This window comes from Gasterosteus aculeatus, chromosome 18, assembly GCF_964276395.1.
Source record: "Gasterosteus aculeatus chromosome 18, fGasAcu3.hap1.1, whole genome shotgun sequence".
NCBI lineage: Eukaryota > Metazoa > Chordata > Actinopteri > Perciformes > Gasterosteidae > Gasterosteus > Gasterosteus aculeatus.
The window spans coordinates 3,475,084-3,501,352 of NC_135706.1; the positions used below are offsets into that span (position 1 = coordinate 3,475,084).

The following is a 26,269-nucleotide window of genomic DNA, read 5'->3' on the forward strand; positions in this document are numbered from 1 at the left end:
CGCTGACTTCTTATATGCGGTGCTGCCCTCATATCATGCCCATCTATTACACTTTAACATGTAATATTCACAACTGGGAGTTTTACCAGTGAAGCAATCCAGGTCTTCAGCCAGCTCGGGCACTGGGTGTTTCTTCAGCAGCTGGACGCACAGTTTCTTCATCTTCCTGGTTAGAACAGGCAGACGTCCCAGTAGAGATGAAGCCTCAACTCCTTCTTCTGGGTCCTCCTGCTGAAATTCCCAGTTCAGCTTAGCGGATTCACTCATTTGTTCATCACCGTAAACAGCATGGCTTGATAAAATCGGATGATGCTGCATACTAAAAGGCAACACAGCAATGGATGAGACTGAAAACACTGGTACCTGCAGATCTCTGCCCTTCCCAGGCAGGCTGCTCTTCAGCGCCTTATGAACCCGATGGATGGGCGTGTCCTCCGGGTTGGCGTCCACGCAGTCCAAACTGGCGCTGCTTCCCTGTTCCACTAGAGAAGGGACACTCGGACTATTCAGAGCCGCCTCGAACTTCTTGACAAACTTGAAGAGAGTCCTGGGAGAAAAGAATACAGGCAGAACCATGTCGGCGGCAGTGTGAGCATCTGTTCCTCCGAAGCAAGTCCGAGAAAATAAGCCAGATCACGCAAACTATTCGTGGTCATCATTTACCGATGCGTCTTGTCCACCGACTGTTTAATAGACCAGAAACTGACATCGTTCCACTTGGAGATCTTGACAAAGTCCTGAGGGAAAAAGAATGTGCACTGTGTTACTCAGATATGTGTGGACGAGGCTTCAGAGTATTGGTGTGTGAACATCGGGACGTCAGTATGGACCTTGAGCTCCTTCTCGATGGGCTGTCTGAGCTGCCCGATCCTGGTCTGGATGCAGTCAGAAAACTGACTGTAGTATTTGTGCAGGTTCCACAACAGGCTGGACAACGATTCTGTGTAACAAGGACAAAGTTACCAGGTCATCCGCCGACAATAGTGCAGCCCCCGCCAAAAAGCAACAGATACTAGATGTGACCAGAATGGAGAAGGGTGAAGGACCACTTTTATTCCGACGTGTGTAAGTGCTGGGTAGAGACTTGTGTGGCGTGGGGAAGGCTAACCTCCTTGTTCTGGCTGGTTGGGGTTGAGCAGGAGGTGGCAGTGGAAGCTCAGCAGCATGCTTAGGCGAGTGTTGAACTCTCCCAGGCTGGAGCCCTCCATGAAGGCCTGGAGGGTGGAGGTCACTGAGGACAGGGAGAGGCGCTCCACCTCCTCATCTGGAGAGGACATTAAAGAGGGAGACAAAGAATCCTGAGCAGTCATAGCATTTCATATACTAGTTGTTTCCACTTAGAGAGGTATAGGGATTGATAAGAAAGTTAAAAATGGGCTTATTTTTGGCTTAAAATACATACAATTCAAGACTTGCTTTTATGACGCCTGTAAATATACATTAAAAGGGGGTTTTCAATGTCAGTTGATTTTTTATTTGCCAAAAACAACTGTCATTTTAAACATCTGTATCAGCATCGCCCACTCAGAGCCACTGTGTATGTACCTGTGTTATCATCCGCCCTCTGTTGCGCCACATATCTCTCCACTAGCTGGTAGATGGAGAACCAGTGTTTAGTGGATTTCTCCGTGTGCCGCTTCACTGCGTTGTCCAGGCTGCTCGACCAGCAACTACCACACAAAAGAGAGACAGAAGAGGACACATTGACATATTTGTCATGAGCTTGTATCATAGCTGGAAAAAACAACAACACAGGACAAGTACAAGACTCCAGTTCCACTTTAAATCTCTGTGGTATCTAAAATCACGACATCATAACAGAGGGTGCTGGCTGGATTCAAGGCGCCTGTGTCTTACTTGAGCTCCTGTTTGCGCCACTGGATGATGAGCTGGGTGACGGGTTCCAGCTCCTTCCGCAGAGAGACCGACCGGCTGGCGTTGTTCTCCCAGTCCTGAAAGGAACGGCAGAGAACAGACGAGCAGAAACAGTCACTAGACTTTAGAACATAATAAATAAATGTGTCAACAATGTTTGTGTGGAGCTCACTAACAAAATAATACATGGCACATAAAGAGATTTTGCTGAGGGTGCTCACCTGTGCTTTACAAAGCAGGATCTCCAGCCCATTGAGGAACTTGGCCAGTGGACTGGCGAGGGTGAAAGCCATGATTCTCTCCACAACCGCAGTCAGCTGCAAAAGAGTCAGCAGGACATCAACTAGGTTGTCTACAGGCTACACGGGTCACTTGCAATATCATGCATTGTGGGTTATGGATACTCATCTGAGCTTATCTTCAGTATCTCAAACACAAAGTAAACTTATTTAGCCAATAAAGATGCAAGATGCAACAGTTGCTTTTAATCAATATCCAGCTTGAAATACACCAAACGTCTGACAAATCACAATCCCAAATCCCTGATGGTGATGAGTGCAGAGATGATCTATTTGTATTCCAGGAGGAGAGAGAAAGCTCTGATTATTGTCTGCACGACATTAAACAGCAGACAGAAGCAATCGGCAACTAGGCGCTAAACACAGTGGGACATTTAGTGGCTAAAGAGACAGATATTGCCCACAAGGATCGGTGGAGAACAAACCAAAGCTAAAAAGGAGATTAACGCTGGATTTAAATTCAATGTAATAGGGTTAAGGTTAGACTAATAGGGTGAGACTCTACTTATTGTGGGGCGTGAGACACAACTAGTTTATTAGACACCAATCAAAATTTTGCAATTTGTTATCTGACCTGCATGAGAGCTGGGTGCTCTGGCCAGTCATCCAGTCTCTGCTTCACTGCCACACTCAGCTGCTCCAGGACAGGAAGACAAAGGCGGGCCTCGCTCATGTTGGGCTGCTGGTAGAAGTCGTAAGGTCCTTCTGAGGCAACAGACAGATCATCTGGGCCGCCCGAGCCCTGCACAGTGTTCTGGAGGAGGGCGGAGAGCAGCAGTTCACTGCCTGTGAGCTGCTGGTCCAGTTCAGCATCTGGGGGGCGAACGCAGAGGTCAAGATCCACTTTAATTCTGCCCGCAAAAGTACTTTTTTAACTTTAATGCAGGAAAACCGACGGTAAACACTAACCAATGAGATGATAGAAGCGCGACATCACAGGGGAAGCAATCTGATAGGAAGAGACCAGGGCTCTGATGTGTTCTCTGCTGTGATTGGCTGGTATCGTGCTCTGGTACCACAGCGATTGGGCGTATGCCAGGCAGAGGCGCTGATGGACCTGGACCATTGTGTTCATGGCAGCCGGAGACAGGAAGCTGCCCTCGATGGACTCCTCCTGGAGCTCGTCTTCCTCCTCCGGATTACCAGAGTCTGCTGGGCCCTCGAGACTCGGCTGGGTCACGATGTCTGCAAAGTCCTAATAAAGTACAAACAGAGATCACTAAAGATTTTTGGTCCAACATTGTCCGTTCCCTCTCTGCACCAAACCTCTTGAAACTTACCGCAGATGTTAATACAAGAGCAATCGTAATTTATAGTAATGATATTTGATCATAATAGCTATACAGGGTTTTCACAGACGCAGTTCTGATAAGTCTATAAATATCACCCTAAACTGTGAAAGAAAAAAAACAGCACTGTGCAGATTACTGCAACATGGGAGATACAACTGTGGCCAAAAGATCTTTTTCATTCATCCTCAAAATCAGACAGGCCGTTACTGAAATTTGCCATTTAATAAATCAATTTAGGCACTGCAACTGGGCCAGTGTGTTGAAGCTTCACCGAGATCTGACCAGAGGCCGCATGGATACCTGGTTGAACTGAGGGAACTGGCGTCTGAAGTCCCTCTCCTCCTGCTCTTCCTCAGTCAGCCCTGAGCCGTGCAGACGACTGCGGTTGCGGTACAGACTGGCCTCCATCTGCTCTCGCTCTCTCTTTAACCGCTCTTGTTCATCCCACTCGTTCACTAGAGCCTGAGGAGTCAGCAACAGTAACCATTTAATAATTTGAAAAGCTGGACAAGGACCCTTCTAAACACTAAACCGGTAATCAATGTCTCGGTGCAAACTGAAGCGCTGACCTGACAGATGTGTCGGAAGAGGCTGCGTGACTCAGGGGTGAACTCCCCCGTGGACAGGGTGTGACACTGCACGTACAGCAGAGAGTTCAAGAGCAGCGTGGAGGACTGGGGCACCACGTGCTCGGGGTCCTGCTGCTGGGGCAGGAGCTTTGCCAGGCAGCGCAGAGTGTCCAGGCAGGCTCTGGAGCAGAGGAAGTCTGCACGGGCCAGGTAGGACGGTAGGCTGGGGGACAGCGAGGGGAAGGCCAGCAGACAGGACACCAACTTGGGCAGACCAGGCACGGGCGTGAGCGAGGCGGCCACCTGGGAGGCCACCAGCCGCATGCCGTGCCTGAGCTGCAGGATGCCTGTGCGCACCGGCCCGACCACGTCGGGGTACATGGGGTAATCTTCCAGCAGCCTCTGGCAGAAGCGCTTGTGAGAGTTCTGCCACACAGCCTCCTCCTTCAGCAGGCCCTGGACGGCGGACCGAGACTTTGAAGAGGAGGAGCCCTGCAGAGCCTTCAGCAGGTGCGACAACAGGGTTTCCACAGCGGTCGACTGGCCAATGCTGCACAGGTAGTGCTGCAGCTCCTGGAAGAGGCGCCCGTACTGGGGTTCGTGGGGGCGAGAGGCCTGCTTCCTGGAGAGCTCAGCTATCTGATCCTTCACCTGCTGCATACGGATCCACAGGTACCTGCACCAACAAGTCAGAAACATGTAACGAGCAGGTCTGGGAACCGTGGGTCACTGTAACCATTCCTCCTCTCCATAATGGCTCTAAGGCAATATCTTCCTTTTACTGAAGCACAAGTGTGCTTTGTGCTAAACATCTCAGCTAACTCTCTAATTATTATGTTATTATTGTATTAATAAATGATTCTCGTATATATACTTGTATATGAAATATATAAATGATGGCATGAATCGTTTCTGTCAGATGCACTTGATGTGTTTTAACTGTTGTGTTGTTCAGTTTGTCCATCCTGGGAGAGGGATCGCTCTGTCGCTCTACTTGAGGTTTCATTCTCATTTTCTCCGGGTTAATTGTACAGATTCTAAAGCAATCTGAGGCACTATTACGGTGGTGCAAAATTAAATTGAATTGAAAAATGAAATCAATGTGACCTCCGTGGTCAAATCGAGACTTGGAGTAATTTTTGAGTTGTGCTCTGCAAAAAGTTATTATATCATCACATGGTGAGAACTTGTTGCTGCCTCTGACCTGATTCTTGGATGCTGGAAGCCATCAGTGGTGCTGCTCTCCTCCAGCTCTGCTCCGGTCACCAGCTGAGATGACAGGCTGCGTCCTCTCCACTCCTCCTGCAGCAGAGCCAGCTGCAACAGAGACAGAGGGACATAACCGTCTCATCATCAGGCCAAAGTATTTTAACCACCTTCTAATGACCACCACCACCAAGGTATCCCAAAAAATCCCATTGAAATAATTATCGCTGCAGTTCAGTTTCTGAAGACAGAATTGGAAGTTGCTTTTAACAGTTCTCGGTACACAGTACAGATGTTTCATTTATATTATTAATTTATATTATTATTATTAATTATTAATTAATTGACAAAATTAGGTGAAAAAGACAAAAATAAACAGTAACCGACCTCTTGTTGTAGATAGTTGAGTTTGTACGCCCTCTTCACAGCTGGATCAAAGATCGTCTGTGGTGTCCACACTTTGATCTGCAGCAGGCCCATGTTGACCCAAAACACTCCAGACCGGGCCAGTTGGTTACAGCCTTGGACTTTGCTTTGGACGTACTGCTGCAGACAGGTGATGCAGGCCTCAACCAGGCCGCTAGGGAGCAGGTTAGACGGAATGAAGTCCCTGAAGACCGTCTGGATCTCCTGCGCAGGTATCAGAGGGTCAGGGTCCTCCACCAGGCTCTCGCAGCTCTCCATGTAGCCCTCCTGCAGACTGGGAGGCAGGAGGTCAGCCATGCTCTGAAGCTGGCGACGCAGGACCGCGCCTTGGAGCCTAAAGTCTGTGCCCCTGAGGGACGGATGGCAGTGATTAGTAAACCCCAAAAATGACGCTCGTAAAAGGGAAAATGCTTATTTCCATGTTTTGATTTACTTAAACTCAGCCAGTGCAGGAAGGGCCATGTTATCCCACAACACAGCAGACACATCCTGCAGCTGCTGGATCCTCTCCTTCCACTCCCCCAGAGTGACGTGGGAGAGGGAGAGGAGGGCCGCCCCTGATGGCTCCCATCGACCTCCGGTCTCACTGCTGCAGAGCACTCCCAGCATGCAACACGACCACACCGCTTTACTGAGCAAGGCTGGTCCCTGAAAACAACATGGATGTGTATTGAACCGGCAGAAGAATATCTGTGGTGAACACAGTGGCGTCAACAAGACACAAAGGTTGGTACCACGTTGTCTGCTCCGCGGGGCAGCTTTGCAGATGGCCGGGTCTTGGGGCTCAGTGGGTCCCATTTCAGCCAGAGGTCGGGATCTGAGGTCACGCTGCTGGTCCACAGGGCGGCCAGAGCCTCTGATAGCAGCTCACACCACACAAACTGCAGCTCCTCAGCCGGCTGGAAAAGAGTCACGGTGAATCATGAGCAACAGTAGACAGCTGACAAAAAACAAATATGATGGGCTGGTAGGCATATAAGGCCTCAATAATTTATTTTTTGGAGCATAATTTTTAGTCAAACGTTTGGACACAATTTGTCATCCAATGAGAAAATGTGTCCAGATGTTTGACTGGTACTGTATGTTTTGAGCACCTATTTACTACATTAGGGGCGGTCAACAGGGCTGTACACAAACGTGTCCTAAAGAGTTGGATTTTTGGGCTACTACTTTGAATTAAACTCAACCGTGAGACTGTCTACTTTTTATTGAACTTTTGGTTCCTGTTTTATATTCCCCTTTTACCCCGTGTGCCTCTATTCTGTGTTAGTGCACGTGAACTGCGGTTGTGATTGTGCCCGACTGGCTCTGTTGCGCCCGTTATATAAACACTTAATTTAAATTTTTGACTTTGACTGTAGTTTTGAATAAATTATTTGCGTCTTAAACCAAAAATGATCCAATAAAACACCCTAATGACAACTATTACTTCTCGCTCATTGAAAAAAACCTTTGTATATGCCATACAAATGTTTAACTGCTGCGGCTCACTGGATTTTTATTTTTTGTGACCTGGAGGCCTCCGGCTTCGACGTCACGCTTGTGCAAGTTACATTCTAAGAAGAAGAAAAATCACATGCAAGTAATACGGAAATAATGCATCTAACTGAAACCATGGTCCACTGACCCGGTCACTGCTGAGCAGGAACCACAGCGGTTGGAGCTGACTGACGTTCATCGGTGTGGACTGGAGGCAGTAGCGCAGGTGTCTGGAGAGCTCTCGGCGCAAGCTGTCCTCAGCCTCCGGGTCGCTGTAAGTCAACGGGAAGAATTCACCAGGGAGGCCATCACACGTTTCAACGTCAGTACGCACGAGCGCTAACGCTACGTCGAGGAAGACGTAGAGCTTTACCCCGGAGAGAGGGCCAGGTGCAGCAGGTCGGTGCTGAGTCGCAGCTGGTTGAGAACAGCCAGTTCCTCCATCAGGGGCCACAGCTGCGCCCTGCGGCTGAGCTGCTGCAGCTCTTCTCTGGACAGCTGCACTCCTTCGTCTGGCTCCTCGCCCTCGGGCAGGGCGCACATCTCCAGCAGCCCTCTGGAGGTCATCTGCTGCTGCTGCTGCTCCACGCTCAACACCAACCTCTCCAACACTCCTGCCGGTGTGACATTCACATGGAGATCCTTTAATTTCACAGCATTTTTTTTGTGTTTCTACGTTGAACGAGACAAAAATATGAGCACGCTGGACAATACAAATTATGAAATGATAGATATTGTTAAAATCTGAACATTACATGTGAAAATGTGAAAGTTTGACAGAGTTGGACAGATGTGCCAACCAACGAACTGACAGACACCCTCACTACTGCGCCACCACAGCTCACCGGACTTCTGTGGATCCAGCTGGTTGTTGGCCAGCAGAACGAGGCCGCAAGCCTCCAGGAGACTCTCTTTGACGTCAAGCCCGAGCCCGGCGCCCTGGAGTCGGACTAGCTCCTGCTTCCACGGACCCGTGGTGCCGTCCAGCCTTAGATCTCTGACATCCAGGGCTTTGCTCAGGAGCCGGAGCCGAGATGCACACTCAGCCACCGACTCCAACTGGAGAAGACGATGGAAAATATACAGTGTGTGAGGTAAATCAGAAGCCGAGATTACACTTAACAAGCTTTAAATAGTTTGGGGGTTTTCAGAACTATTAAACAAGACAGAATTAGATAGCAAATAAGGTAAACATAAAAACAAGTACTGATGATGAATAAATATCTGCCGATGAAGGACCACTGACCTTGAACGGCAGAGCTTTGCCGAGGGTTTTCTGGATGCCCTTCAGAGCTGTGGCCACAGACACCGGCGTGGACAGAACAGTCTGGATGGCTGTTGAGACCGCCTGCAGCTCCTGGTGACCTCTGAAGTACAGCATACTCACAAGTGTTAGTCAGTCAAATAAATGAACCATAGACAAAAAATGATTATAGCAGTAATATATCAAATACAAATATATGTAAGATAGACAGCCCTATTGCAATCTTATAGTTGTACCATACTGTACTTTTAGAACAAAGCTAAATAAATAAAGCAATGACCAATAGAGCTACTTCATTGTGGAGTTATAATAAGTAGTGTAGAAAGTGCCTACTCAAATGTGGTGTCAGAGTCTCCCAGCAGCAGCTGGGGCAGGCGGAGGATGAGGTGCTTCTGCACCCACTGCCAGTGCAGAGACAGCACAGAGATGCCCTGCGAGTCGGCCGGCAGGGTGCTGCAGACATCCCAGAAACGGTCGAGCCACTGCAGCAGCTGCAGGATCTAAACACGTGCGACAGGTAGAGCGCTGTGAGCGAGGTCAACCAAGGGCGTGCCAATTCCATGATTTCCTTTATGCTTTTACCCAGTTTTGCATTATATTTACCTTCCATTGAATACTGATTCACCTGGGAAATTTATTTATTAACTACCCAGCAAAGAGTTGTATTAATGTAGAAATGCTTCTAATTACTGTTGGAGTAGAAGTAAAGGAGGTAGAAAAGAAGAGTGAGCAACTGAAGAAGCAGGGGAAGAGTTTTAGTAGTAGTGGTAGTTGCATTAGCAGTCCCTGCAGCAGGTCCAGAAACCAGGAACCAAGCAATTGGCCTGCTCAAAAGGGGTATCCCACATGCAATGAATAAACACGCGGGCCACTACACTTGTAATAGCAGCAGCAGCAGAAGTAGAAGTAGCGGTAAAAGGGGCAGTGACAGTAGCAGAAGAAATAATTGTACACACACCACGGTGTTTACTACAAGAAGTGAAGATGGACATTTTGGGTTCTGACCTCAAACATAATGTGGTCAGAGATGTAGGGCTGTCCGCCCTGCACGGCCTGCAGGGTGAACAAGTCCCACAGGTCAAAGAAGGCCCGCAGGTGCATCAGCACTGGGTGGGGCAGGTGACCAATATCCACAGTCCCTGTGTGAAGAGAAAGACGCATATTGCACAAACTGAGATAAGAACTAAAAGTGTGTGTCAGTTGTTGAGAACTTTGCTACGCACAAGTTACACTGCTATCAGTTCATATAACCCAAAGTGTGCTAAATTCCACACAAACCTTTGCTGAAGGCCGTGGCTATTCTCAGGGCACAGTCCTGAGCGGAGAGGTTGATAGCACAGGTGCAGATGACAGACCGCTCCTCTCTGTCCGTCATCAGAACGATCCTAACACACACACACACACACACACACACACGTTATGCTCATTTATACACTGACACACTTTAGAACATAACTCTTTTCTCACACTCGTATAAGCATGTTTACATGCTGATTTTTCCCCTGCAGCAGTGTATGAACAGAGCGCATCAGGCAAAATTCAAGCAGGATTAAGTTAACAGGAAACCTGCAGCGTACCTGTTTGCAACTGCGTTTAGCGCCTCCAGGAACTCCATGTATCTTTCCTCGTCCTCAAAGTTGCACTTGTTAGCCAAGATGTCCAGGTACTGTTTGTTCCATCGCATGTCCACCAGAATCCTGTATTCATCTGGTGAAGTAACAAAGAGGTTAATACATGAAGATGGCAGCAGTATGTGGCGTTTCTGTAATCCATCCACATACCAAATGTCACTTACCATGGGAAACTAAAAATAACTTCCTAGACTAAAGTGACTTCAAAGAGACGGAGGGGATACAAAGAAATCAAATCAACAACAAGGACATGCAAATCAGTAGCGTAGAGACAAAATTCATTGCTCCGACGTTGGTGAGGTCTTTTGCATGTTGCAAGGCCCAGGGGACTTTGATCGTTTATTCCGGGCATGGTTACTTAAGTCAAAAGCCCAATAGAAAGCCACATAACATGAAACAGTCAAATCATCTTTAGCACGAAATATTGAGAAAAATAGGTATTATGTTCAACTCGTTAGCGATGTCCTCAATAGAATGAAAAAAAACCTCATTAACTCCATAAATGTGGTATAAATCACAATATTAGTCAGAGCTAATGCACAAAACCTCATTGCTTCCAGTGACCAACCTTGAAACATGGAACTTATGAACAATGAACCTTGATAAAGCATTTATATATATTTATATTTGCAAGGTTAACTTTAACATTCTGGTCTGGGATCGCAAAAGCTGGGTGCTTTTATTTTTTTAAATGGAAGAACCACCACAAGGTTTACCTTTGCTGTGAGGTTGCAGCAACTCTGTTAGTGACTTGCCCTTGGCAGCAAGTTTGCTACCAAACACAGCCTTCAAAGCCCTGTTTCCTGCCTCCAGCTGGACCAGAGCCGGATCTGGAAGAGTCAAGAACCACATAGTGTCAGGATCCACGGTACTCGATTGTTCTGGACACTCATAAAATAAAGAGAAATCCATTTATTTAAATGTTTGCAAGTAAGTGGAATCTCAAACTTAAAATATCTTAAATAAGACCAAAAAAAAGTGTTCTTCCTGTTGGGGTGAGGTACTACCCAGATACATTGGCTTCTTCTAAAAGGTGCAGTTTCCTAAATGACATACTATGTATTGTTCAACATACTTGTATATGAAAACAGTATATAACCCTTTAGATGAGTATAAGGTGTGTATATATAGATGTATATTGAATTCATGGAAATCTATCATTAGACGTGAATACTTTATTTTTGAAGATAATTCTGAGATGTTGTGTTGTGTGCAGAGACACCAACCTGGAGCATTTTTGTAGCTCTTCCCCAGGTGTGAGAGCCAGCTGCTGCGGAGGATCCAGTCTCCGTGAGAGGCCCTCTCGGTGAGCAGCCTGACTGCAGTGGGGATCAGCCTCAGCATGTCTCCTTCCGCCAGATCCACCACCCCTCCAGAGAACATCAGCCCCTCGTGGACGCCACTGCTCTGCAGCGCCCTCTGCAGGTCACTGAGGCTCAGAGGTCGATTGCTGTGGACGACGGAACAAGAACGCATCAGATGTCCATGGAGTAATTACACTTAAACTGACACTTCAAATCCTTTCAATGGTCACAGTTTAACAGACAATGCAAAGCTCAAGTGTCGGTTTGTGTTTTCGTGCAATTGCACTTCATCTGACATTACAAGAAAAGTTATCCCCTGTACTCCAACTCCTTTTAGGGGATGATATATATTTCAATATCCCATAGCACTTTTTGATTAAGGCCTTTAAAGTCATTTTGTTTCAACTGACACTTTTAACTTGTGGGTCCTTCCAGCACACGTTCACATAGGCAGGTCCTTACCGTTTGCCCTGCAGGCTGAGGGTGTTCAGACAAAATGAGAGGACCTGTCCGTCTCTGAGGACAGCGGAGAAGCAAGAGTCCTCCGTGGAGAGAAGAGCGGACGGGAAGCCGTCGGGCCAAACGCCGGCACACAGCAGCCCGCTGCCCCAGTCCTCCGTGTCCAGGATGGCCAAGTGCTGCTCTATCACCTGTTGGGCTTGCTGGAGGGGAAAGAGAACACTCGTGTTTATTCATCTCCTGAGGAGCACGATTGTGAAAAACAAAATCATTTACACATAAGATACCCTTGTTTAGCCTTTAAAATCATATTCGGTCGATCAAAAGCAGATTCAGGAAACTTTTTAGGAAATGTTTCATCAATTCTATTTGTTCACAATTAAAAAATGTCACAACAAAAAGTAGGACGTGAGTATTGCAAATATTACAATTGGGAAAGCATTGACACCTTTTGGCTGGCGGTGGTGCGTTGGCAGAGCGAGTAGGCCTCTCCGCAGGCTTGCTGCAGGGCGCCGGGTAAATCCACACCTCGCTGTAGCTGGCAGGACAGCAGGCTCGCAGCATGGAGCAGGGAGGCCACTGATGAGGCCGGGGAATCTGTAAGATACAGGACAGTCGTATTTTTTGCTTCTGCAGGTAAACTGTGAACACACGCACTCGTTATCGTTGTTCGGCACTCACCCCATATGGCCGATTTGATGCTTCGGTGTATTTCGATCAGAAGATCACACACACAGTCCCCGGTCACCCCGGCAGTGTGAAGCAGGGTCTTCAGGTCCAGGGTGTCCCAGCAGGACCCCTCATGTTCCCCTGGGATGTACACCTCCACCCCTCTGTTCCTCATGGCCCGGGAGAGCTCCCCATGCGCCGGGTCCATGGTCAGGAACAACCTGTCGAACGCACACAAAGCTCAGCATGCAGTTCTTCGATGACTTCAGCAAGAAGAAAACAGGCTCCAGTATTGCTACCTGAAGTTGGGATGTGGGGTGATTTTGGGGGTCATCCCGTCTATGACGCCGCGTTCGTTGATGGTGAGGGATCCACCGGGCTCCAGCAGAGCATTGAGACGATCCAGGACGGACGCGCTAAGAGATTCATATTTTGTCAGTCCCATTTGCTAAATGCTTAAATAAAAAAATGCAATATCAAATTTGGGAAATTGATTTCTCAAATTTTCAAATATGAAGAGGTTCTGTTTCCACTCACCTGCAGAAGTTGACGTTGTCCATGAGCAGCCAGTCCCCGGCCTGCAGGGCCTGGACCAGCATACCGTCCAGCCACTCGAAGCCTCCGTTTGTCCAGCCGTCCTCCAGCTGCGCCAGACGCTCCTTCAGCAGGGTGAAGTCCATCTGCAGCTTGGACATGTCTGGAAGCCAAAAAAAAGGGGAGTTACAGCACTGGAAATCTATACTCATAAGAAAACCAAGCTAATTCTGGGACTCTACTCGGCCATTACCAGTGAAGACTTTGAGCTTGGTGTTGAGTTTCTGCAGGAGAAGGATGATGACCTCCAGCTTGTTCAGGGCCTCCGAGTTGATGGTTCCCCCGGTTCTCTGCAGTCCTTCCTCCTTCAGCCAGTGGCAGAACAGACCCCAAGTCTGCAGCAAGAACTCTGTGTCTTGAATGCCGACATCCAGCGACATCAGGCCCCGCCTTATTACCATGGTGACGATGTAGTCCACGCTCTCCAGCACTTGCTGCCACGGCCGCATGATATCGACCTGACGTAAGAAAAGAGTGCCAAGCCGAGCGATTAGGTGGCTTCAAGACAGTGAAACAGCTCAAGCGAGGTGGACAAACGAGTTCCTGGTTACCTGTTCGAAGCCTCCCAGTAGCTCTGTGGTGTCCATGGCGCTGTTCATGGCCATGACCCGGAGGCGGTGTCCCGTCAGCAGAGCCAATAGTCTCACCAGGCTGGTCTTCCCGCTGGCCGTGGGGCCGACCAGGATGGTCATCCAGCCCATCTCCACACACTTCATCACGGACTCCAGGGGCCGTAGGGCCTGGTGTGTGATGGACAACGGGGGGTCGAGCGCCACTGGAGCCCCGCCGCTGCGTGGCAGGACGGAGAACCCCACCTATAGGGGTGAGGCAAGAGAAAATAAATCCTTTCTCGGAACGGTTTAAAAAATTTGCTTCTGAAAAAGACTTTTGTTGTTTCGACAAACCTGCAGGTTGAGGGGAGTGATGTGGAACTGTCTGGAGCCGCTGGACGGCTCAGAGTCCTCGCCGAACACCTTCCTGAACACGGTCAGAACCTGCACGCAGGGGAAGGAGCTTCACAAACTGAACGACTGTCCCATACTTCAGAATCAACAACACTGAGGGTGGTCACTGAATGGAGAACGGTGAGGGAATTTAATATGCAAAAAGTCACGTGGCTTTTTATTTTTTGGAGGTGTTAAGAGTCTATTTGACTCACAGTGGATCAAAATTTACAAAATGAACATCATGATGTATTGAGGATGCCTCGGAACTACAAATTGTTTATGATGTTTTCTGAGGGAATATATCAAGTGAGAAGTCTTTTTACTCCATCAGATATTGTTTTCCATCCACAAGAGTTCCCTCCATCCTGGCTATTAAAAATTATGCAAGTTTAAGGCATTTCTTTATTGGCCTCACTACAGGAAAACAGATGTTGCTGATTGGCCTCTATCCTTCGATATGATTACACCCCAAGCGCTTAAAGTCCTACAGAATCCTGACTGGGGGACCTGTTGTTTTATTTTGAAGTGGTTTACCGCGAACTGAGTGGTCAGAATAATGGAAAGATCCAACACAAATAGCCTCTATAACCAAAAACATGGCTTCGTTGTCCATAAATATATTTACTGAGGGTTTATCTTTTAGTCAAACATGATCTTCAGTATGTATGCAAAGCCGCAATGCCTTTATGAAATCTTTTAAACAATGAAAAGAGACTGAACTTAAGGGAATGAGAAATAGGATTTCTTGAAAAAGGTCAGGTAAACTTTAATCCAGTAACACACAGAGTACCATTAAGGAATATTGTACCTGAGCCTTGTCAGCCTCTGCTCTCATCCTGTCGGCAAACACCAAGGCTACGTGCTGTCCCGGGTTGAAGAATCCCGGGGACTGGTCAGCTTGCATCAGCTGACACCAGCGGAACATGTCCCGCAGGTTGAACTCCCAGGGACTTCCCTTATGACCCCACCGCCGCTCCACACACACCTCCTGGACAAGCTGTTGGAGACACACACACACACACACACACACACACACACACACAAGCTTTTAACGGTCCTAATCATGTCTGATGTTAGACTAGCAGGTTTGTATCTCGTATCTCACTTTGCACAGCTGGTGGAGTCATTTAAGAAAAGCTCACCTTGTTACTGAACTCCACCATTTTAGCAATGATTTCCTTGTCGATGCTGGCGAATATGGAGTCTCCTATGAACTCCATGTCTTTGCTCGTGAGTTGGTCCACAAACACCTGAGAGCACAGGGGGGGCAGATTCTCAAAAGTGATTGCTGTGCTCATTGATGAGATCTGGGCTTATTGTCTTGAGTTTTGGAGTCACAGTACATGAGACAAACCATTGAAAAACCGTCTGTAAGCTCCATTAAGGTTTTTATCTTGTGAAAATAAATTTAAAAATACGAATTAATCCCGGTGTAAAAAAAACTTTTATAGATCAACATGTTTGACAACAAAATTAGAATTTCCACATTTGAAAGCTGCGTAGCATCTCTATTCATTTTAATGAATACCCGTTAGACGTGGAGAATCCTCTCGACTGCTCCTTACCTGAGTGAATCTGTTGAGGAAGGATTTTGGGAGTCCTTTACGACCCCCGCCCTGAGTGAAGGGGTTCTGGCAGCCGAAGATCTTGGTCTTTTCCTGCTGAACCTGGAAGCTCATCCCCAGCTCAGGAATGTAGATCTCTGCCCGGTGATCAAAGCAGGCGTTCAGACCCTCCAACACCGACTGAGAGGCCAGGTTAAGCTGTAACAGGTGGAGAGAGGGGGGGGGGGGGTTAAGAGTTAGCTTACCATCGCAAGTTATATCAATACCACCTGATTGCAATTTGTCTGCCTCCGCTCCGAGCCGTAATAGCTGCGTGAACCGCGGCGTCCCTTACCTCGTCTAGGACCACCCAGTGGCCCGCCTTCAAAGCGGCCAGAAGGGGGCCGTCGCGCCACGCAAACTCTCCCCCCTTTCCTCCCTCCACAGGGAGATCCGTTCCAAACAAGTCAGTGACATCCTGCCAGAGCGCACACGTCATCAGCACGGGGAACGGGGTGGGGTCGGGACTTTTGAGGCATTACTCATAATACAAGCTTTACCGTTTGCTCCGACAGGTTGATTCTGACCAGATGGTTCCCAGAAGCTTTTGCCAGGGCGGCCACCAGACTGGTTTTCCCCACGCCGGGTGAGCCCTCCAGCAGCACGGGCCTCTGCAGCTTCAGCGCCCGCAGGAGCCTCTGGGCGTTCACCGCCGTAGTGCCCGCTGAGATGGCGTAGTCCGGCAGGTTACGGCTCTCAGTCTGAGACCCTGGCGGAAGAACAGGAAGAGAAACTCAACCGTGTGTAATCATTACTAGAGAAGCACGTCGTGGGGCTTTATTCCCCATGTATATTTGGCAGTTCAATATTCACTTCATTAACTTTTTGGTTATCAGGTGGGCAGAGGAGGGAGAGGGGGTGCAGGGTTGGGGCTGAAAAATGATTAACTTCATACACAGACGTGAGATTGATATGTATGTCTTCTAATTTAACTTCTTTATTATTCTAATTAAAAAGTGTGTTTGCAACTCAGGCCAAAGCTGCAATAACTTAGGGGGGCGACAATGCCAACATTGCTCAATGAAACAACATGTACTTGAAAGATAAGATGGATGATAGGTTCACAGATGCATTATTTATATTTACTATTGTTTGTACTGTTGATTTAAAGATTGATGTTCAATTAAAGCGACATGGTACAAAATCCAGAATCCTCATTTTATCTGAATGTCAAAAACAGGGCGTAAGACGTAAAAATCGTGTGCTACTTTTACAAATAATTGTTGAATCAAAACCGAAACTGTATCTTGTCAGATTTGTACAACATTTCGGAAGAACAATCTAAAGCAGTGCGAGATATTTGAACAATGTAATCCTATGATAATAGGATAAAAGGAGTTGGAAATTCTAAATCTGGATTGCCTCAAGAGACAGTGAACCATAACCATGGCTCAAATGAAGGGAACTGAAAGCACAGGAATATACGTCTGTAATTGTTTTAGGTCCCAAAGAATGATTTTAGAACAATGTAGTCTGTTTTATAGACTGATGTGGGCTGAAACGTAGGCAGACTTCATACCTAAAGCAATGTAGAAGGGGTCAATGCCGAAGAAGTCTTCGCCCCACTGGGGCTCCCGCGGCAGGCTGCTGTCATACACCCGCAGGGCGTCCAGCATTTCCTGATCCAGCTTCGTCATCTTGCTCAGCCGCTCCTGCAGGTATCGCAGGCAAAGCCGGCGTGCCAGCAAGGCGTTGTCTGCACAGGACGCCGTGGTCCCTGCAGGACAACGGAGTCTCGTTAACGGCTCTTGAACCACATTATTTGGGGGGAAAGATTCTCGGGCAGAACAAAAAAGAAGAAAAAATGAAAGAAGAAAGAAAACAGGCCGCCGGCTCACCGGAGCCGATGCCGTCGATGTAGACCAGACACGCGGCGTGGATGAAGGCGGTGACGGTGTCCAGCCGGAGGTCCCACTCGGCCTCCTCATCGTCCTCCGGGGCCCCCATGGTCATGAAGCCATCCTCGTCCCGTTCACACACCACGTTGAGGAAGTAGACCCAGGACAGGATGTCCCTGACGCTCAGGATGCAGCGGCGGCCGAAGTCCTGCCGAGTCAGCCACTCGATGAAGTCCAGCATCAGCTCTGCGAGGTCGCCGCCTGCGTTTCAGAGCAAAAGGGATGATGAGCTACAGTTGCTTGGTTCGCGTTTTTGCTTTATTTATTATAAATATAAATTTATATTTATTTATAAGCATATGGTTGAAGCCACAGGTAGAGAGAAGATATACAATCAATTAATGAAGTTGTTTTGCTGGAGGTGTAAGCAAAAACCAGTAGTCTATTTACCCATTTGGCAGACCCACTGAAACGTTCACACTTGGAATCCACTTAAAAAGATCAATAAAGATGCAATATGCACTCATTGTTTTAGTTTGGGTTTGGCTGCACTAACTCCTGTGGAAAATACCCTCCTCTTTAACACCAGTCTTGTTTTTACAGTTATTTGGGGGGTTTTCGCATTTATTAGGTAATTGATGGGGGGGGGGGGAGGAGAGAAAAGGAGCATGTGCACAAAAACGATCACCTGCTCTTTCTTTCATTGAAGACCAACTTTTGCATTGCAACTGTTGCCTCTGATTTGTTAACAACTTAACTTCGACATATTCCAATTAGCTCAGTGTTTGTGAGTGTGAGGAACTGGATTTCATTACCGTTCGGTCTCATGTTAGCTTTACATTATTGATACATGAATTCCTTCATCATCACGCTGTCACAAATATGTAATAACATTCATCTACAAGTTTGTGGACAGCTAAAGTTGTAATCAGGCAATTGAATAATGGGAACTATTTCTCCAATCTAGTTCACCATCGAGTGAGAGGCCCGAGCGCAGGTTGTGTTGGATGATCTGAACCAGGTCACCGCGGCTGTTGGTCTGCGGACACCAGATCTCTGTGAACCGGTTCCTCAGGGCGGGGGAGAGCTGTCAAAAGGAAGAGAGAGTCAGGCTTCATACAGTTCTGGTTAAACAAAAAGCACACACACTCACATGTGTTAAAAAGTATGGTGCACAGTATAAGCACAGACACTCGACCGCGGGCATTTCTGCAGCTGCGGTTTCTTTTTTATTTTTCGTTTATCTACCTCCTTCTTGCCAAAGTCCCCTCCGGGATTCATAGTGGCAAGCAGACGGAAACCCTCGGCGGCTCCGATCAGCTCCACATCGTCGTTGTCCCCGCTGCCCTTCTCCGCCAGCACGAGAGACTTCTCAGTCTCGAGAACACTGAATGGGAAACACGAGCAGAGAAGAATCGAGACCCAATACAAAGAAATAATTAGCACAGTGGATTTATTAATCTGTCCCAACGTGGGACATGTGTACATTTGTTACACGTGTTACATTTTGGGGAGTTTTTCCTGTGCCGATGGAGGGTTTCGGGGCAGAGGATGTTGTATGTGTACAGACTGTAGAGCCCTCTGAGGCAAATTTGTAATTTGCGATTTTGGGCTATACAAAATAAAATGACTTGACTTGATTACAGTCCGCCATTAATGTTCTTCAGACATTTGTGCACAACCTCTTGTCTTTGGTTCTGAATGCTGATAACTGAAAAAGGTTTTAATCCCCAAAAAACATTCTGTCTGTGACCTTCCAGTCACACATGCATAAGTACCAAATATCTATGTTGGACAGCGGTCTGACTCATAAACATTGATGTGGAACAACTGGCAGAGAATCTAGGAAGACTGTGTTTCCTTCATCGCCTTAAGCTGGTTTCTCTCCAATCCAACAGCCCACCTGAACCGAATGGCTGACACACTACACATACGTACTATAATCCAGATTCAACACATTTCCTACAAAAGCTCCCACAGTATACTGCAGTTCTGTAAATTCATCAGAGCAGATCCCTGGTGGCTCTAGAGGCTTCTGGAGAAGGTCATTCCTCACCTGGGTAGTTCTTTGCATCAGATAAAGAAAATCAATTACTTTAAGGTAAATTGACACTTTGAACTGAGGAACCTTTTAGAGATGTGTGTGGCTGTTGCTGGTGCTGTTTGTTGATTGTGAGTGACTGGCTGTGTCGGGTCGTGTGTGTGCGTATATGTGCTGTGTGAATGTGTGTGTGTCTACCTGTTGAGTCTCTCAAGCACTGAGTCGTCTGCCAGGGAGATCTCATCCATGAGAAATACTCCTCCCTCCTTCATGGCCAGCACCAAGGGGCCGTCATGCCACTGAAAAAGCCTGCTGTCCTCACCATCAGTCTACAAAAACACACACACAGGAAGTCCATTCTATAGATGTTTGCCAAAGTCATCTATGATTTTGTTTTGTATCTTGCTTACTCAAAGCCATCCACATTAGCACTTCCGCCCCCTGCCCTCCGTACCTGATGCGTGTGCCTGACGGGTCGCAGACCCCCCAGGAAGTCAGACGTCTCCATGTGGAGGTGACAGTTGACCGCAAAAAACTTCTTCCCAGCCAAAGCAGCAAACAGCTGGCAGATCGTAGTCTTTCCACATCTGGTGAAGGAACATTGAATAAGACATGATTGAAATATCAGCAGGTCAACAGGTGGTAGAGCAAAAGGTATATAAACTCAAAATTTTCTCAATCTATCAAGGTAGAATATTTTGATCAGTCTGGACCAAAGCGGCCAAAGAAAAATTGCAGTGTTCATTTTAATGTCTAATCCTCTCAAATAGGAATCTTACCCCGTGTCTCCCACAAGCAGGACAGACTCTCCAAACCGAAGCGCCCGTCCTACCAGCACAGCCAGTCTTCTCATGCTGTGCGTCCACACCACGTGGCGGAACTCCTCAGGCACTCCGGCGATGCTGTCGATGAAGGGACCTGCCAATCAGAGTGACGGGCCAATATGACACTGTGTTCATCGGACGAATAGATTTCTCAGTTTGAATGGTGTATGGTGGGTCTACGTATACTTTTGGGACTAAAACACAGCAGTAGCACAAATAGAGTAAGTAGACTAGTAACATAGACTCAGTAACACAAAACTAGTCTATATTAAGTAGATACTGATCAGTGGTGGTATAAAGCCATACAAAAAGCCTCAGTGAAGGGTTCTATGTTGCACTTACTGAACTGGCTGGTGACCTGTTTCTGAGAGAACAGCATTTCAGGGTTCACCGTCCTCTTGAAGTGCTTCTCCAGGATGGACAGGATGATGGCCTCTTCTTCTGGCTTCCTCACGCGTCCTGCCAGCAGCATGTACCCTGATGAAAACAACAACAATAACAACTTTATCCAAGGTTTACGATAGAACGCGGTCAGTTGGCAGCTTTAGACGGATCGGTCAAGCCTCACCATCATCGGCCAAATGCTGCAGCCAGTCCTGAGCGGCGTCGGTCTGCTCCTCCAGCCTGTAGCGGTCGGCCCAGCGGAACAGATCCCTGAGAGTAATGAAGCCGTGTTTCCCCGCAAACACAGAAGATCCCCTGCGTAATGACTGATGGAGGCCGGAAAGTTAGGATCACAAGGTACAGAAACTGGTATATAATAGGAATCGCTACAACAACAGTTACCTGAAGGTCTTGCATGACCTTGACTAGCTTGGTGCAGTAGGATGGAGGCAGGCTGCACCTCTGGTGGAGGATGATCTCCAGCTCTCCACTGGGTAGCTCATCAAAGTGCAGCTCCACGAAGCGGTTCCTGAAGGCCCTGGAGAGCACCTGGACATCAGACAGTAAATGATTACTCAATAGAAGGCAAATTAATTCATTTGATATAATGCAAACCCAAACAACACTCCCATAACCTTTCATTTCAGTTTTCCTCATTCTCATCAAGCTCTCTCAATCTCATCCTGTGTGTTCAACCAAAAGGAATCCTCAAAGTAAACCTGTGACCGCACCATCGGACAAATCCCTCTCCAAGGGAACCGGTGAATACCTTTCTGCCGCCGTACAGCCCAGGTGGATTCTGGGTAGCAAACAGCAGGAATCTGGGATGAGCCTTGATCACTTCCTGTGTCTCGGCCACAAAGAGCTCCCTGTTGTCGTCGAGTAGCCTGTTGAGAGCCTCCAGGACGTCAGTGGGGGCGAGGTTCAGCTCATCCAGGATGATCCAGTAGCCTTTCCTCATGGCGTCTATCAGAACACCTGGAGCAGACACAAGCAGTTGACATAAGTCTGTGTGGATCGCCAAGGGAGACCAATGTTTTAACACATTCTCTGAGCTTAAAAATATAGAAAATAAAAATGGCATTTTAGGTCCAGATATTCCTAGACAAAAATACCATCCTCAATGACAGCTTTAATCCTGTGCAGTACATCAAAGTGCTTTATTTACATGTGATAGATGATGCTTCAACATTTAATTGGATAAATTCATTGACACATGGGTCATGCGGATTTGTTGACAAAGCAAATGTGCAAAATATGAGTGCATATATATACTATCATAGAATAGTAATCAAAGTCTTTCTCAAATCCAAACATTCTCGTTGTAGAGCCTCAGATACTGTAGAATGTCGTAATAACTAGGAACCATGTAAGCATGCATGTCCGTACCCTCTTTGAACACCAGCTTGCCCTTGTCGTCTGATGAGTAGCAGCCTATGTACTCCTGGATGTCGGTGTGCTCGTGGTTGTTGATTCTCACGCACTGGTTCCCCGTGGCTGCAGCCAGCCAGCGGATCAGGCTGGTCTTCCCCACAGACGTCTCTCCCTGGATCAGCACCGGGTGGGTCCTGCGAAGAACATGAAGAGAGAGGGAGTGAGACCTGTCAATGGCAAAATGTAAAGTTATGCTGCGTAGCAATGCCTCCCTAGAGTGGCGAGGAGGGACCGCTGACTCTATTATAAAATAGTAAAAACAGAACACATGTTGTCAGTCAGCCATTAACATATGTGATATGTTGTTTGTGTCAAATAAATAATTCAAGACTGAAAGCTGCACCATCAACATTGCTATCTCTAAGAAAGAAAAAAAGAGACCTGAAGATTCACAAATTGGCAATCAATTGTGGGAAATTTATGTCAGATGTTTCCTAGACAGGATGTCTTTTCATATGGGAAATTGCTTCTCTATCTTTCTATCCTCCGCCTTCTGATTAAAGTCCTAAATAATAATAAAAAAACAATGCTATCTTAACACTTCATACTGACAACAAAGTAAAGTAATACAGCTTTGATCAAAACAGTTATGACAACTCGACAAACTTTTGTTGTTAGTTAATACTGCCTTATGAAATGTACTGAAATCAGAAACCTCTATACTGCGCTTTAGAATTTCATTTCACCTTCCATGCAGAAGTATGTACTTTCTCAACAAATTTTGAGGATATTTGTTTTGCATGATTTGGGCCCATCACCTTCTTAAAAAGCACAGCATAGTGCTACACCATGAAATGACATTTTGTACAAAGCCAGCTGCATAAAGTAGCAGCAGTAGTGGTTGTCTCAGTTTCCCCCGTTTTCAAACCGAGAAGAAGAAGAAGAACCCTGACTTTGAGCCCAACGTCAATTTTGAACGTCACTAATGCTTCATCTGAAAACTGTAGCAATATTCAATGCAGGAGAGTGGCCACGACGATCACTGACCACAAGGGGGAATTCAGGCCGACCACATTTATGTTCTGATGCTTCCTTTCCTAAGAGCCAGAATTAGCTCGGACAAAATGAACATCTGGATATCTATAGATGAAATATTAAGGGGAAATCGTGTGCAACAGCATTCCTACCCTGCAGACACAACTCTGGCGAGGTCGCGGAGGTTGAGTTTGACTGAGGCGGTGAGGATGTAACTGGGGTCCAGGGCCGGCTCCATCTCGCCCTGGGACACCCAGTAGCCCTCCACATCCACGCAGGAACGGCCTGATGGCACCGGGATGGGCTGCAGGAAACAGCACAAAATGTATTTAAAGGGCACAAAATATCCTTGTTTACATAAAAGGTGATATTTAAAAAAAACTGTACTTTGTAAAAGCGGTACTGACTTGCAGCCAATCTGTTAAATTCTGATTCAACATTTACACAGTCTAAATACAATAGTGAAAAGTTAAAAAATATATATATATAGCTCCCAGAACTTACATGTTTGAGACACTTGGTGTTCCCCATCAGGATGTGCTTACACACCAGCTTCTGGACCACAGGGTGGGAACTTCTGTCCAGCTGAGTCAGGAAGCTCAGGCAGAAACCCTGCCAATATGAATCCGGGAGACCGTCAACTTGGAACGCATGCAGGCATTGAAATGACACATATACCAACAATAAAAGGAACTACTGCCATGTCTCACTCGCAGTAAATGAGGGAATGTTCTCTAGCCCCCTACCTCGTAGAGAGAGCGCTGCACACTGTGGCAGGGGTTTGTTGCCACAAACTTCAGTGCCCTGCACAGAGTGCGCAGGCTGTAGTGAGGCCTGTGGCCCGTCCCGTCCACCAGATGCGAATTGGCCTCCTTTCGTACAGACAGGTAAAAACTACACAAAAACCACAACCATGGAGTTAATTGGCAAATCCTTTTGGATCCTCGGTTGCCTTAAGCAGCGTCTCAAACGGCGGTTACGTGATTCTACCACCTGTGACATCACGTAAAAGCTAACCTTATGATGCCACTGATGACACTCCTTTGTGGATTCAAGCACTTTAGGTAGTCTGAAACCAGAATCCGCAAGTCTCCCTCGTTCTCCAGCTCCTCCACGTACAGCTCAGTAAACCTGAGAGACACACACACACACACACACACACACACACACACACACACACACAATGTCATATCACTGTTAGACGATCTGTGTATCTTTGTCCCACAACATACAGTAGGAGAAGTAGCTGATGGGTTGAGGGAAGCCTCGATAACCCTGCTTAGCCTGCCGGCCCCCCCGACCCAGTAATGAATGGAACTGTCAAAATGCTCGGTAGGTCTGTTATTTTTCCAAACTAAAAGAAATAATCCTTCAGTTTAGTGCACAGCTAATGAAATAAAGGTCCCTCCCTCACCTGTTCCTGAGGCCCAGAGGCAGGTTTCTCTTCCCCACATCAGTCGCTGGGTTCATGCAGGCAAAGAGCCGGAAGTCTGGGTGGCGGACCAAGGGCTCTGTGGTAAAAAAATATATACTGTATATTTGCAACCAGGAATGTGAGGAAAATACAATGCAGAATGGCTAAATATATTTGATTCACAATGACAGAAATCTGGGCCTATCAGTGCGATCATATTTATGTCACATGTGGAAACGTCAAATCAAGCATCAAGCCAAACAAGAACAATTCAGAAATCTTTCAATATAAAGAAATCATAGTACTAGTCCAGTAGAGATCAATGTCATAAAAAACAATGTCAGATTTTCATTCGTTCATTGTCCAAACATTTTTATTTATTATTCATTCTTAAATAATTTCAGAGACTATTGTGGGTTTTTCTTTCTTTAACAGAATGGAACGAACAATTGTGTCCATTCGTGTAAATAAGAGATTTGGATATGGATTTGAAGAGGAGATTTGATACGACGGCAGTCCTCACCCGTGTCTCCGCGGTCCAGCAGCACCAGAGACCCGGCGCTGCCCTCCAGCAGCCCACTCAAACACTCCAGGGTCTCGGCTGCTGCCAGGTTGATCTCATCCAGCAGGATCCAGTTGCCCTTCTTCACTGCCAGAGCTAATGTTCCCTACGGAGGAAGACAAAGAGGTCAAAGCTGCTCTACCAAGCCTCTACATCCCTTTACATGACCTTTATGGGGCTTTATTACCCTTATTTATTAGCCCAACAGGGAGCCCTACAACAACACATATGGGATTAAGAGATTTGGGTTGTAGGAGGTTCTACTTTGCGGCGAACCCAAAACACAGACTGCAGCACGAGCATGGAAGCAAAGCGATGTGCTGCTATGGACGGGCCAGCAGAAAACGTATTTCTGTATCAAGTTTAAAATATTTTTCTCCGTTTTACCTTCGCGGTTCTGAAGTTATTATCCATGCTCTTGTCATTTTACATAGTTTTTTTGCTTGTTATTGTCAGACTTTGGTAAATCTGTCTAACCCGAATCAGGCAATAACACAAACTAACCGATCGATGCAGTGATCAGTTCGTTTGCGACTCCTGTGTTCCACAAAGTCAAATGAATGCTTTTCCTTTCCAATGAAGTCTGGTGGCTTTGGGTGAGAGCATTACAGCTACAATGGCTTCAGTTTCCTGTTGGATGAGGCTCAAGCTGGTCAGATTACTATCACATGCTTAGAATACCTTTTGCTGCTGCCTCCGTCCACAGTGCTGGTACCCCAGCTTCGACAATGGGGGCCTGTGGACCTACTCCGACGCTGACCACAGTCAGTGTGTTTACATGATGGTATGATTAGAATCTTTGCTTAGTCGGACTATGCTCTCTTTCGGGGGGAGGTGCTATTATCCCAATATACATGGCAGTGAATAAATCGAATCATTGGCCGAAAGCATATCGTCATATCCGGTACGATAGGTGGCGCTGTTTTCATTACAACTAGTTGTGATACAGCCATTTCCGCTTGACCTCTTCACCACTACCAACAACAACAACTACCAACAACAACATCACGAGAAAGATGGCGAACGGAGAGCAAGGTGAGGCTACATCCCTCTACTATGTTTGCATGATGCTAATAGGAGCACAGCGAATGCGAATGGCGATATTGGCTGATTTGATAACGGAGAGAAGACGCCGTCGGGATCTCAAGCATCTCGAGCAAAGACGCAAAGTCCAGTTCC

At 47.0% G+C, this 26,269-nt stretch overlaps 1 protein-coding gene across 3 annotated transcripts in view; it reads right to left on the minus strand.

Moving 5' to 3' along the window:
* mdn1 (midasin AAA ATPase 1) overlaps positions 1 to 26,269 on the minus strand; it is a 48,524-nt gene that overhangs the window by 12,880 nt on the left and 9,375 nt on the right. For 2 of the 3 annotated variants that reach the window (XM_078093979.1, XM_078093977.1), the window contains exons 18-74: positions 25,052 to 25,196; positions 24,529 to 24,625; positions 24,132 to 24,245; positions 23,861 to 24,008; positions 23,619 to 23,726; positions 23,267 to 23,418; positions 22,095 to 22,273; positions 21,475 to 21,683; positions 21,108 to 21,254; positions 20,890 to 21,031; positions 20,664 to 20,798; positions 20,277 to 20,415; positions 19,952 to 20,084; positions 19,696 to 19,826; positions 18,705 to 18,843; positions 18,429 to 18,543; positions 17,457 to 17,717; positions 17,138 to 17,335; positions 16,119 to 16,327; positions 15,914 to 16,036; positions 15,580 to 15,777; positions 15,157 to 15,264; positions 14,823 to 15,011; positions 13,973 to 14,062; positions 13,619 to 13,882; positions 13,261 to 13,525; positions 13,011 to 13,170; positions 12,773 to 12,889; positions 12,486 to 12,694; positions 12,253 to 12,401; positions 11,808 to 12,007; positions 11,268 to 11,491; positions 10,758 to 10,871; positions 9,988 to 10,117; positions 9,689 to 9,795; positions 9,416 to 9,549; positions 8,744 to 8,910; positions 8,393 to 8,513; positions 7,992 to 8,205; positions 7,520 to 7,760; positions 7,295 to 7,418; positions 6,402 to 6,566; positions 6,101 to 6,315; positions 5,629 to 6,016; positions 5,240 to 5,352; positions 4,036 to 4,711; positions 3,767 to 3,928; positions 3,084 to 3,369; positions 2,749 to 2,987; positions 2,097 to 2,192; positions 1,858 to 1,952; positions 1,546 to 1,670; positions 1,109 to 1,264; positions 831 to 940; positions 664 to 737; positions 364 to 547; positions 87 to 231 (exon numbers count right to left, since the gene is read on the minus strand). In XM_078093979.1, coding sequence (XP_077950105.1) covers positions 87 to 231; positions 364 to 547; positions 664 to 737; positions 831 to 940; positions 1,109 to 1,264; positions 1,546 to 1,670; positions 1,858 to 1,952; positions 2,097 to 2,192; positions 2,749 to 2,987; positions 3,084 to 3,369; positions 3,767 to 3,928; positions 4,036 to 4,711; positions 5,240 to 5,352; positions 5,629 to 6,016; positions 6,101 to 6,315; positions 6,402 to 6,566; positions 7,295 to 7,418; positions 7,520 to 7,760; positions 7,992 to 8,205; positions 8,393 to 8,513; positions 8,744 to 8,910; positions 9,416 to 9,549; positions 9,689 to 9,795; positions 9,988 to 10,117; positions 10,758 to 10,871; positions 11,268 to 11,491; positions 11,808 to 12,007; positions 12,253 to 12,401; positions 12,486 to 12,694; positions 12,773 to 12,889; positions 13,011 to 13,170; positions 13,261 to 13,525; positions 13,619 to 13,882; positions 13,973 to 14,062; positions 14,823 to 15,011; positions 15,157 to 15,264; positions 15,580 to 15,777; positions 15,914 to 16,036; positions 16,119 to 16,327; positions 17,138 to 17,335; positions 17,457 to 17,717; positions 18,429 to 18,543; positions 18,705 to 18,843; positions 19,696 to 19,826; positions 19,952 to 20,084; positions 20,277 to 20,415; positions 20,664 to 20,798; positions 20,890 to 21,031; positions 21,108 to 21,254; positions 21,475 to 21,683; positions 22,095 to 22,273; positions 23,267 to 23,418; positions 23,619 to 23,726; positions 23,861 to 24,008; positions 24,132 to 24,245; positions 24,529 to 24,625; positions 25,052 to 25,196 — 9,778 coding nt within the window. The remainder of the gene's footprint in view (positions 1 to 86; positions 232 to 363; positions 548 to 663; positions 738 to 830; positions 941 to 1,108; positions 1,265 to 1,545; positions 1,671 to 1,857; positions 1,953 to 2,096; positions 2,193 to 2,748; positions 2,988 to 3,083; positions 3,370 to 3,766; positions 3,929 to 4,035; positions 4,712 to 5,239; positions 5,353 to 5,628; positions 6,017 to 6,100; positions 6,316 to 6,401; positions 6,567 to 7,294; positions 7,419 to 7,519; positions 7,761 to 7,991; positions 8,206 to 8,392; positions 8,514 to 8,743; positions 8,911 to 9,415; positions 9,550 to 9,688; positions 9,796 to 9,987; positions 10,118 to 10,757; positions 10,872 to 11,267; positions 11,492 to 11,807; positions 12,008 to 12,252; positions 12,402 to 12,485; positions 12,695 to 12,772; positions 12,890 to 13,010; positions 13,171 to 13,260; positions 13,526 to 13,618; positions 13,883 to 13,972; positions 14,063 to 14,822; positions 15,012 to 15,156; positions 15,265 to 15,579; positions 15,778 to 15,913; positions 16,037 to 16,118; positions 16,328 to 17,137; positions 17,336 to 17,456; positions 17,718 to 18,428; positions 18,544 to 18,704; positions 18,844 to 19,695; positions 19,827 to 19,951; positions 20,085 to 20,276; positions 20,416 to 20,663; positions 20,799 to 20,889; positions 21,032 to 21,107; positions 21,255 to 21,474; positions 21,684 to 22,094; positions 22,274 to 23,266; positions 23,419 to 23,618; positions 23,727 to 23,860; positions 24,009 to 24,131; positions 24,246 to 24,528; positions 24,626 to 25,051; positions 25,197 to 26,269) is intronic. The other variant, XM_078093978.1, reaches the window with a different exon arrangement.